The 12322-nt window shown below is 41.4% G+C and overlaps 2 protein-coding genes across 2 annotated transcripts in view; both read left to right on the forward strand.

Moving 5' to 3' along the window:
• The first annotated feature begins 2636 nt into the window (after positions 1–2636).
• Positions 2637–5478, forward strand: LOC131883806 (alpha-amylase A-like). The gene is made up of 7 exons (XM_059231380.1): positions 2637–2792; positions 2922–3044; positions 3147–3380; positions 4032–4277; positions 4427–4612; positions 4805–5095; positions 5200–5478. Exons 1-7 carry the CDS (start codon positions 2724–2726, stop codon positions 5455–5457), a joined length of 1407 nt encoding a protein of 468 aa, XP_059087363.1. The 5' UTR covers positions 2637–2723; the 3' UTR covers positions 5458–5478.
• A 3417-nt stretch (positions 5479–8895) lies between these two features.
• LOC131882890 (uncharacterized) overlaps positions 8896–12322 on the forward strand; it is a 57333-nt gene continuing 53906 nt past the window's right edge. The window contains exon 1 of the mRNA XM_059230172.1: positions 8896–9768. The gene's annotated coding sequence lies outside the window, so the exon portion shown is untranslated. The remainder of the gene's footprint in view (positions 9769–12322) is intronic.

Below are 12322 nucleotides of genomic sequence, written 5' to 3' on the forward strand. Positions count from 1 at the left end.
TCTAAGGCTCTAAATGTCTACCATATGTGTTGTCTGTCAGTCGGACTCACGTTTCCATCCAAAGTAAGAGAAGAGTAGGGAACCACTGTATGAAAGTCCAATTTCCAATCTTCTAAAATCATACTGTATCAAGCCTTTCTTCAGGGTGTCGTAAAGGAATTGTAGTCGGGGATACTTCAGATCAAAAAGTATTCATCTAAAAATTCTGGTTGGAAGGAAGTCTTGAAGAGACAAAAAAGGTCTTGAATTACTCTTGAGCTCAAACTTATTCAATTGAAACGCAGCCAAAATACTTCGCTTAATATTCTATGCATACAGCGTGTCTGAAAAGTCTGCGGAATGTTTGACACTTCGTATGGAAATGCTTTTATTTGTAATTTGTATTTACATTTAGTTGAATTAAAGGGCAGGATTAGAAGCTTTTAACCTTTGGTGTCCGTCTGGTCCATCAAAAAAGATTGGCAGTATGTAAAGCTCTTGGTAAGAACCCTTTACCTATCATTTTGGCCCGAACATTCATTTCTTTCGTCGACAATGAAAATCATCTTCTTTTGCACCAAATATGAAGTGAACCAGGTATATCCAGAACTCGATTTTCCACTTTTTCCAGCTTCTCAAATACTCATTTGGGTTCTAACATGTGCGTTTCTTTCATTGATTTGCAGCCTCCGTTGCTTTATTCGTTGCTAATATGAAATAAAGTGAGGTGGGTTATACCATAGGTTATACGAACTCGATCCTTGACTTTAAATCCTCGATTTGGTTTGGCGAAGAACCAAAGCATGGCAAGTCAACAAAACATTCATTCACAGCTTAACGTTGGACTCATTCAAGATTTAAAGGGGATATAGATTTAGGAGGTGTCCCAGGCAAAAAAAAAAACAATTTAAAGATGGTGTCTGCTTAGCCACCCTGAGACGACTTGACTTTTTTTTTACATCTTAAAAACAAAGCAAGCATTTTCATTGTCGAGGCAACAGGCTAAATTTATTTTGCAAAGCTTTGACACGTGCCATGAGCAGTATGTACCCTACATGCACTCATACTGTGATAGCGTGCCCTGTCACGCGCCCCCAAGTGAAAATTTTCTAAAATGAAATCAAAATAATACGTTTGCACTCTTCTTGACGTTAGAGCACAAAGAATAACAAGTTTGCATTAGGTTACACTATAGTCTCTAGGTTACACATTCTTGTGAAATATATAACGTACATTATTTCCGCATCCTTTCACGCTCTTTTATTTTTCAGCAGAAGATGATACAAGAATATAATCATTCTTGGTTGGTTTGAATGTTGAACCAGACATTGGTAGTCTTCTTCATTCCTCTCGTTTCGGAGAAACAAGCGGAAAAATACAAGAATACGCTCTAAGATGCCTGAGTTTAACAAGGTAATTTTCGCTGAACGACGTATTGTTGGAAGAGTTGATGGCTTATTCATTGTGTCCCAGTACTTGGTCAATAAATCGTTGATTTGATAGTCTCTTGATAAAGTCTGGCATCTTAGAGCGTATTCTCTCGTTCCATCGTTTGTTTGCCGCACCTAGACGAGGTAGAGGGCGCTTCGTCCGCTCAATGAAAGATCTATTGAAATTGAGCAAATTGTATACTTTTTGGAAATGTGGAAATTTACACTCATCCATACCGTAACACCAAGGAGAACAAATGGCTCTATTAACAATCTTGTTTCAGAAATTGTATTTTGAAGATGAGTTTTTCCTTTCAATGTCGGAGGATTAATGAATTAAGAAAAAGGTTTCTTAATTGTCCAAAATGTTGGGTGCAGGCGAAAAATGTTTAAAACTGGCCCAAAAGTTGTGGAGTCACACAAATATTGAACACAATCAGTGTCATTTGCAAGTTTACAGTAGTTTGGAACATACTAGAAAAATAAATCCAAAAAAGGGCGCTTTTTGCTAAAACCTTGAAAAAAACGGATAGGCATAACCAGCAGGGTATCCAATTTTGAATGACGAGGTTCAATTTTCCCAAGCACCATGATTTTCGGTCCTTGGCAATTAGACATTCATGGAAAAACCTTTATTGTATGATTCACATGTCGCTGCGTGTTTGTGAAAAATACTGATGTGGTAGGGAGTCCTTGGTGGCATTGGTTTAAATGGTCTTTTAAATCAAAGACCCTTTTATCATCACCAAAGCAATAGCTTGCATTTTGAATGGAATATCAAACTGTAAAACCATTGACTGACCAGTAGAAGGATGAATGATCGTTCATGAACATTTGGAAATCTGTTTTTATCATGAACACAGTGAGTTTTGACCTTTTGGACGGGTTAAAGACCAAACTGCATTACATATATCCGCCTAAGTGCATAAGACCTCTCAGTTTTTTAGTTTCACAAGTCAGGCGATTATCGTGAGAGACAAACAAAAATGGGACTTGACATGGATTCCCTGTAGTCCGGCATGGGTCAAATTTGCCCCACTTGGTACGAACTTTTATCGATTGGTCCTCCAGGTGACCTCATTCACATCCGTCAATGGTTCAATCAAGTCATCCTTTAACATACGACTGAATGTCTTCTCTGGAATATTTGTTTGCTCATATCATCTTGGACAAATATAATTATTCTTTGAGTTATCATAACAAGCCCCTAAACAATGTTATCATAACTGACATGATAGCGATGGTTATGCAATACGTCGCGTTATAAGAAGGCTCCAATGAAAATCCCACGACAGATTGATTCTCGGAACGATCATGTGGGTTTACGGTGCTCTCATTGTTCTGATTGGGGCCCTCTCTGGGATCCAAGCCCAAGACAATTTGGTACGTACGTATTTAGTCTGGACACTTAGCATGACATCTTAGAACAGAACTCAATTTCGTGGCAGACAAAAAGCAGGTCCGCAACGAACTTAAAATATTGAGGATTGAGCACTTTTACTGGCTTTTTAGGCCTACACTTATGTTAATTGCGATGACAAGCAAGCTTTGGTACATCTGTTCGAATGGTCGTGGGATTCTGTGGCGCGAGAATGTGAGGAGGTTTTAGGACCAAAAGGATATTGCGGAGTCCAGGTTCGTAATAACATCATGGAAAATAAGCGACAATTAATCAAAAGTCTAGTGACTGAGACTAGATGAGTAAGGGCAACGTGCATGGATTTATTGATGTCTTAGGTGTCGCCGCCTCATGAACACATTGTGGCTGACCCGTGGTGGGCCCGTTACCAGGCCGTTTCCTACCAATTGAACTCGCGAGGTGGAGATCGCGCCGCATTCATTGACATGGTCAATCGGTGCAATGCCCAGGGTGTGAATGTAGTGGTGGATGTGGTGATGAACCACATGACCGGTCGTGGAGCGGGACCATCAAGCGGTTGGGGTGGATCTCCCTTCAATGCAGAGAATCAGGTAGGCTACCATCCGTAGATCCTCATCATTTGTCAAACTAGGGCTTGTTAGGGACTTGCTCAACAAGTAGCAAAATCCTGCTCGAACCTTTCGATCAAATTGTGTGATGTGGGGTGGTACGTTCGCATATTGTGATATGCCATCACAATGCCATTGAGTGATAAGGAACTTGCCAAAACATCTCCCTCATTAGCTCGGACTGATGAGAAATAGCCCAATTTGATAGTACGGTAAGATTGCCACAGGTGGGTTTGACAACATCGCATCGCCCAATGCAGGAATGCCAAGCCTCTGGAATTTGAGCGAAACGGTTGGTTTTGACAAGTTTCCTTCTATAGTTGTGAACGCATATCGACGAACGTACCACCCAACGTCACACAATTTCATCGAGGGATTTGAAGAGGATTTTACAGCTTATTTCGTCAGTCTTGAACAAGCCAGAGTGGTTTAAAAAAAGCTAGGACCCCTCATTTCAGTTTATTTGGCAGACTCCAATATGGATAGGCACTTGAAAAAAAATAAGCTCATTAGTGTTTCACAAGAAATGATTATTCATCGATTACATTCGTGGCTTATGGCCTATTAAAAAACTTGTTTCATATTTTTGGAGCCATGCGATATCCCTTTAATCAGATTCGACCTGTTCTTTAGGATTACCCCGGAGTTCCATTCTCTTCATTCGACTTCCATCAACCCTATTGTGAAATCTTTGATTACAACAATCCGGACGAAGTGCGAAATTGTGGTCTTTTGGGTATGAACGATTTGAATCATGGCAATGAATATGTCCAAGACATGGTTTCCGGCTATTTAAACGACCTCATTGACATCGGAGTCAAAGGATTCAGAATCGATGCCACCAAGCACATGTGGCCAGGTGACTTGGAGATGGTTCAGGTAATGACCAAATCAAATCAAGATTACGTACGATAGGAAGGAGCTCAACGAATTAGTTATGATTGATTATTGACTTGTTTTGACATGTTCGATTGCTGCATTGCATAAACGAAAGTTAGTCATATATGAAGATATCCTTGTTTGCTTAGTCCAAGGTTAAGGATGTGGCGCCTGGACTTCGACCCTATTTCATCCATGAGGTTATTGATCATGGAAATGAACCCATCCACGGATATGAATACTTCAATGTGGGGAAAGTGACCGAATTCAACTACGGTGGCTGGATGGCATGCATCCGAAATGGCGATTATAACTGCTTGAACAATCTGGGAGATGTAAGTGAATTTTGGATTTCCTGTAATTTCTAAATGAGAAGGAGTCCAATCAAGTGATTATGCTGTATCGTAAAAAGTTCAACTTGATTGAAGTAGGTTTGATTACAACATGATTATCGAAGTTCCGATCATTTTCCGCACCGTTTGCATCCCCCAGCGAGAAATGATGAATGGCTTTGAATTGTCATCTAGGGTTTGAGCGATGGAGTTCACGCATTGGTTTTCATTGATAACCACGATAATCAACGTGGTCACGGCGGAGCTGGCGAGGTGCTCACACATCGAGAGGACTATCTGTACAAAGTGGCTACGGCCGTGATGCTGGCCCACGATTATGGCTTCAAGCGCGTCATGTCTTCCTATTATTTCGACGACAGTGACCAAGGACCCCCTGGTTCCCAGCCTCCGTCCATCACTCAAGAGCCTTGTGGCAACGGATGGGTGTGTGAGCACCGATGGGCTCCTATCATGAACATGGTTCAGGTAAGGAAATGATGACATATTTGAGATCCATCAATTCGTCTGTCCAAAATCAAAACCACCGGCCAATATTGTGGTTCTATACTCCCGTGACTCTTTCATCTTAGTTTGCCAACGCCGTCATTGGCGAGCCAGTTGAGAACTGGCAAGTGATCGGTGACTCTTTGGGATTCAGTCGAGGTTCCAAGGGGTTCGTAGCTGTGGGTGGTTTGAATGGTGCGGAATTCTACACGGGCTTACCGGACGGAGAGTATTGCGATATCATCCACGAGTGTGCCCAAAAGGTGACAGTTTCGGGAGGAAAAGCATTCATCAAGAAGTTCCAAGACAACGACGGAGTAGTCGCTTTTTATGTCGGTGCCTAATAAAGTTTTCATTTGATTATTTATCGACTTGTCTCATTTTATCTATAGCGATCAGTTCATTCAAACATTTTTTTTAAGTTAAACGGCAGTCTCGTGAACGTGATCGCACAACTCAATGGGGTTTGAAGATTCTGTCCAGTCTTTCCAAAGGTTATAGCAAAGCTACACAATTTGTCAATGATATTGAATAAATCAAGCTTAAGAATAAGCTTAAAAGACACTTTCGGACAGAACAATTGCATTCAGCCAACAGGAGGAATCATCTCAGTCAGAAGGTGGTTAAGGCATTGTTTATCCCGTATGGGACCGTCAATACCACGCTTAAGATTCTTGGTTAAACTTAATCTTTGAATGAGCTTACATTCTTAGCTTGCTTTTAAAGAAAGTTGTTTGTCTTGACATGTTGTGACTTTCAACACTCATTTAGTTAATCAAGCAATCCCAAATGACCTCTTCAATACGCAATCAAACCCTAGCCACAGTCTCTTCTGTAAAGATAAAATCATAGAAGTTATTGTTTGTCTTTGTCAGCCTTAAACCTATCTTATTTCGAAATTCTTTCAAAACGTTAAATCCCTCGAATCATTCACGCAACCTCCATTTGTAATGACTGTAACACCATCTTGCTTAACATTCATTTGAACGATAACTCTATATCAGAGCCCTCATATAAAAAATCTGTAATTTGTCAAGGCCCATAAATTGCCAAATAATTTTGATAGTTGCAAGTTCGAAAGCACAACTTAAATTGAGGATAAAAGCTACCATCAAAATCATTTGACAATAAATTGACCTTGGCAAATCATACTGATTGCTTAGTTAGTTCTTACTAGAGTCCCTAGTTCTTACGGAAAACCGATGTATGTAGGGAATATAAGCTCATCGGTGATTGCTACTCCTTGAAGAAGTAAGCCAGGCAGAAATCTATACGATTGGAATTTGATGACTTTTTAGACCAAAAGTTAGATTAGTTGTAGTCAATCAACGTAAACGTACTGTAGACATCACTGATTTATACGTTTTCCATAAATGAGGGTCTTTTGGAGGCATTCCAACCGTTACTCAGTCAAGAGGACAATTGTGAACAGGATTTGGCCAGTACATTTGTCTTCATGAAATTTTGGACAGATGACGTAAAAAGTTATTTTTGAGAAAGACTTCATTCACACCTTATGGACGGTTTTCATGTCAGCTCAATAAAAAAGGTTTGGATTTAATTGTTGTTTTGGTCGTCATGAGCATTTTTGTAATGTGTCTTACATCAAATTAAGAGATGATCAGGATCATTTCATTTTACCAAGGAATAGATTCCCTGAACTCGCAAGCGAAGCGGGCACTTATTGCTTTACACATTTGTTAGCTTCTTCGCCATGTGGGGACGTTTAGGCAAGCTCTGGCAGGTTCGTTTGTTGGTTGCTACCAGTGTCAGTGATGCAAGTTGGGTGCTTCAAACACGCTTTCGAGAAGCTGACCCTTTATTCACATTGCTTTATGAGGAAGGGTCAACTTCGTTAAGACTAGTTTGAAAGACCTATTTTGCATCACTGGCATTGGCAGGCAAGTTTGTTTGCTGGTACCAGCGCTTGCCTAAATGTCCAAATATATTTCATTAGATCATATTTTTCGAGATCCCTTGAAGGTTCTGAACAAACGAATGGTTCCATGCTCCACTATTATTATCATTTTTTTTAAATCGTATAAATGTACAACGAGAAAACAATGACAGCTTTCTAGAAAATATCGAAAATCGATAAGTGACTTAATCGAAAAGAAATTTCCGATTTTAAGAGCTCCGATGTTGTACTGAATTTTCTAAAAGTTTGATAATTTCCTAAAAGTTTAGCATCAAAGAAACGATTGCGTAGCTAACAGCAAAAAGAACTCACTTCAGGCACTGTTTCACAAAACTAGCTTTATGGAGGAGCAGGAGCTTTCTCGTCACCTTGTAAAGTGTAGCGATTGATTCAAGCTCTATAGTACCTAAGCTTTGGTGGCAAGTTTAGCATTTATCACCTTAACAAACCCTTCACTTAAGTAAGCACGGTGTTACCCACAATACTGATGAAGTTTTTTTGAAAATGCCAAGCCTTCTAATAACTATTTTCGTTGTTATTGAAACAAAAAGAACAGCTTTTGTAAAAAAACATCTTGGATTCTAGCTAAGATTAGAATATTAATCCACTTAAAACCTACAAAGAGACAATATTTTTAAAAACGTAATCAATAGATGTTGGGAGTAACTTTAGTTGCGTTTTCTACTAAAATTTTATTGAAATCCATGGAGCAAACGATAAGATATCTTGTTTTCAAAGATTGCATTTTCATCAAGTTTGACTACAAATTGCTCCTGTTATATCTTAAAGCAGTTGCCTTGAAATACAGTAAGCTTTTTCTAAGCCTAAAATATAAATGGAACTATTTCACGTCTCTGAAGCAGGTAGAAAAACCCGAACATAGCTTGCAACATAACTTAAGACTTATTTAGCGAAAATATTTCGCAATTTTGGTGCCATACTTGTCAATCGCGACTTTAATCAAGCTTAATCTTGAACTTTGACAAAAGGTTCTATTAACGTTGTATAAAAACCTCGCTAGTACGTAGAAGTTTTAAGCGACATTTTTTGCTACCTCTAGCTTCGAAAGAAATTCTTAAAGAAGATGGAGAAATGTTATTTCTTGTCGTGTCATTGAAAAAGATAATCATATTCTTAGGAAATTTTTGCGATCTTTTACGACGTAAAACGCAACTTTTAAGTTGTAATAACTAAGCATGTTCTAAATAGAAGTTTATGAAATTTTACGTCAATACATAACTAAGAGTATGCTTAATACTGATTGACTATGTTTTTGACAATGATGCATTTTAATGGGCTTCAAGTTATCTTACACACTTATCTGTGTGCTACTTTTAAACATGTGTATTTCACAAAAGTTGTTCCTTTTGCTTCTTTGACAAAGAAAAAGATATCGAGATGTCTTGGCATTTGAGCAATCACTTAACCAGAAAATATAACCACCGTGTAAGGGAAACCCTTTACTCTTAATCAACAACCAACGATTTGGTACCAATCCAAATGGAATTCGTAGAGTTCCATGCAGTTCTCGGAAGATGGAAAATGATTCTTCCAACCTCGTCTTTCTCGGAACTTACAATGCAACGGAACATACAATCTACAATTTCTTCCCAGGCCTTGATAGGTGTCCTCGGCGTCGGAGCTGTTGATATCCCATCGAGAACCCCGAAGAGAAATCTGCCTGGTTGAAATTTTGAATACGAGTCTAAAGTGAAACATTCATTTGGACGAGTATGAGAGTGAGAGAGGAGAACTAAGCAGAACCTGGAGACCCAACGGAGAGAAGGCCTTCTTCCTCCGTTTGCAACCAACCAGCGGGTTGGCTGAGTGATCTGGTCCAACCACGAAACTGGCTCGCGCAAGCTCAAGTGCTTTAGACGTCCCTCTATTCTCGTTTTTCAGTGGGCAACCAAACATACAAGGATCAGCATCCCTTCCCCTTCCCCCAAAAGAGTGTCTGTCGTTCCATCTCTGAAAACGCGCTCGCAACAAACGAGAGAAGGGCGAAGACGGAGGACCAAGCCGTTCTTCTTCCTTGGCCTCACTCTAGGATGGAGGACGGAGGGACGGACGTATGTACTACTAGTACTACCACCACCACCACCACCACCACCACCACGGAATAGCTCTTGATAGAACTCAAAGTCCTCTCAGGGTAGTGGAACTCGCCGAAGAAAACCCTCGTCAGTGTGACTAGATCAAAGAGAGACGAAACTTGAAATTCATATCATTCATAACGTGTTAGAACCTTGGATTCTCAGATTCTTGCGGGAAACACTTGTTGTGGGTTGCCATTTGTTTTGAGTTGTTCGCTTCGGTCTGTTCTTGAACTCCAATTGCCGGGATTTAGAGGAAATCGGGAGCCTGTTTCTCGGTGGACCCATGGGTCACGCTGTGCACGTTCCAAAGGAAAGTGACGGGCAAGAAATGGATTGTGGATCAAGGGAGCATTATCTCTCCAGTTAGGGTCCGGAGTCGTGACAAGGAGCACTTTGTAGACCTTACAAAAGAACTTGTTTCCATTTTGATGGATGGTACTGAAGACAACAACAAAGTGCTTTTCCCGCGAGCAGATGAAATCAGCGAGTGCCTGAAAGGAGACCCAAACGCCAGATTTGGGATCAGATCCATCTCGAGTGTTCAGTGAGAAACTTGTGTGCAGGGGAATTATTCAAGACCAAAGCGCCATTGCCCGTCTTTGTACGCTGACAACCGCGTATTCGTCCCAGCTCAACAGGTTAGTTCATATTCTATCGACCAAGGCCATAAATGACCCCAATGACCAGGCCGAGACAAATTTTGCCGGTTTCGCGTTCTTCTGGCTTATGAGTCTGTACCAACGCACCTACCTATATATATAAAGCAATAAGCGGTGCGTGGGGGAAATCTTGAGCGAGCAAATCAGTGTTTGTTTCCTTATGAGTCAATGTTTCTTGCCTTCTGGAAATGGCTTTGCAAATATGGCCATTAGCTTTAGGTCTGAGAATGGTTTCCCGGGAAATAAACCGTCTCTTCCTGGATGAAAAGTCAAGACAATTGAATGAATGATTCCTTTGTGAGAACCCAATTCCCTGGATAGATAGAGAGAAAAAGAGACGCAGTGAGAGGGAGACAGACACATTGTGAAAGAACCAAGTTAGAGCCTGGCTTCTGCCTAGAAAATTGCTATTGCTCTTTTCCAAAACGTGCGCCATTTGCGAAAACCTCGTTCTTTTTCAACCGCCTTACAATTACCTTCCTTCCTGCTCAGTATAATACAATACCCGTAACTCGGTAATGTCAGAAAAGGGACTGCTTACCGCATTTCTTTCATATCTGGGATTAAGCATAATGTATTTTCGTCAAAAATGGATTGCCGAATTGCAATACTCGGAACGGACAGACCAAGCTCAAGGAAGGAAGCAATCAAGCCAGCCTGGCCTCTTTGTGCCTAACACTCTTTGTGCTTATCCGTTAGTCTTAACGAAAATCGCCATGGCCTATGCTTTATCACCCAGTTGCCCTTTTCCAACGAAGTTCTGAGGGAGGTCGGCCGCCCCAAACTTGGAGTGGACTTTTTCTGTCAACTTTGAATATGGTTACTCAAGATGTGACTCCAAGTGATTAAACTGGCACTCCCGAGCCCTATGCATGTATGCATGAATCATTCTTTTTCTCTTGCCTTTTTTCTCTTGGCATCTTTTCATTCAGCTTAATACTCCGCGAGTTCCACTTTTTCCACAATGCAAACTCATTCTTGCACAAACGACGAACGTGCTGCTGAAAACTGGTAGGCTGCCACTGGAGAAAAAGAGAGCCAAGGAGAGCTGTTGATGCCAGTGCCGATTCTAGTGTCCTTCTCGAACAACTCGGTAAAGAATGAACAAACACAAAATCTGTCCTTTGGCCTTTCGACTCTCCAGTTCATCGGCTCAATTCCTTTTTTCGCTTCAAACCCCAACAACACTGTAACAATGATGCTTCCATTGATGTGCTTTCGAGAGGTCATACGTTCGTACGAGTCCGCAATAGTCGAGACCACTGATTTGTTATCGGATGTCAAACACCGTTCGAAATTCGTGGCTAGCGATTTCCACAACAGCTGGATGGAAAAATGGAGCTCTGGAATCTCCAGAGTGTCAATAATTAGTACACTACAGCCAGCGAGTCTGAGAACCAATTGCCTGACCTGATCGAATCGATGTTCGCCCAGGTTCCGGCGGCTCTCTCGTCCAAGTCGTTTAGAAGTCCACGCGAAGAATGCTTGTAGCACGTACGCACGCACATGTGAGCACAGATTCGGGCTGATTTCTGATAGGAGGCTACCCACCACCCACCATCCATTGGAAATGCAACGCTTTTGGCATGAACTCTTCTTCTTCTTCCTCCTCCTCCTCCTCCTCCTCCTCCTCCTCCTTCTTCATCACCACTACTATGAAGAAGAAGAAGAAGAAGAAGGAGCTTTCTCTCTCTTGCTCATTGTGTTGGTCGAACTAGCTTCTATGGCAACCATTATTTTACTCGAACATTACTTACATTGGAATCGGCACGGGTTTAATTGGTTGGACGGAGAACCATGTTTGTTAGACGGGTTGCAATTTGGCAGTCCACTATTATGATATCGGTGAAGAACAGCGTTGCGATCTCACAAAGAACAATTAAGGACCCCGTCGACTCCAATTGTCAATGAGCACCATTTGAAGCAGTGAAGCAGCATAATCTGCTTCACGCACACAAATAAAATATACATCGAAGTAAGGCATGGCGGGAGCAGAAAGAAAGCGGGGCATAATCTTGTATCTGTGGATGTTCATTTCTTCACTCCTGGACGATAAGCGAAGATTTACTGGATGTCCTCCTGTTTCACGGAAACGACCCAGTAGCACAGCTTCATTGGGTCCATGGTCAAAAAAGCATGTTTCTTCGAAGAGGGGAAAAAATCCTTGTTTCTGTTTTAGGCCAACCCCATGGACAGCTAGTCCCCAAGTCACAGATCTCGGTAGAATTTATGGGTCTGGCATCTTTCTTCAGTTGCAAGTATGTACAAAGAGTGGCGGTCCTGGCTTGCTGACTGGTTTGGTACGTGGTTCAACGAGGCCATGCCAATCGAGTGAACGGGTAACCCACGCACGACGACAAGTATGCCCCGATGAAACACACCAGGGCCCAGGAAGGGGGAAGGAGGACTTCGCTTACATTCTTTGTACGTACCTACGTACGTACACCATCCCCCCAAAGGAACGAACTCTTTTCCAATGCAGTTTATGGATGCCCAACGTTCCCTTGAAATGGACCATGGGTCATTCGTACTC

Source organism: Tigriopus californicus, chromosome 7 (genome assembly GCF_007210705.1).
Source record: "Tigriopus californicus strain San Diego chromosome 7, Tcal_SD_v2.1, whole genome shotgun sequence".
NCBI classification, from domain to species: Eukaryota; Metazoa; Arthropoda; class Copepoda; order Harpacticoida; family Harpacticidae; genus Tigriopus; species Tigriopus californicus.

Bases quoted from the DNA above. Each gene is read 5' to 3' on its own strand.
- LOC131883806 (XM_059231380.1), top strand. From the start codon at position 2,724: ATGTGGGTTTACGGTGCTCTCATTGTTCTGATTGGGGCCCTCTCTGGG. The intron at 4,278-4,426 runs GTAATGACCAAA...TTGTTTGCTTAG, and splicing joins GTGACTTGGAGATGGTTCAG to TCCAAGGTTAAGGATGTGGC. The intron at 4,613-4,804 runs GTAAGTGAATTT...ATTGTCATCTAG, and splicing joins GCTTGAACAATCTGGGAGAT to GGTTTGAGCGATGGAGTTCA.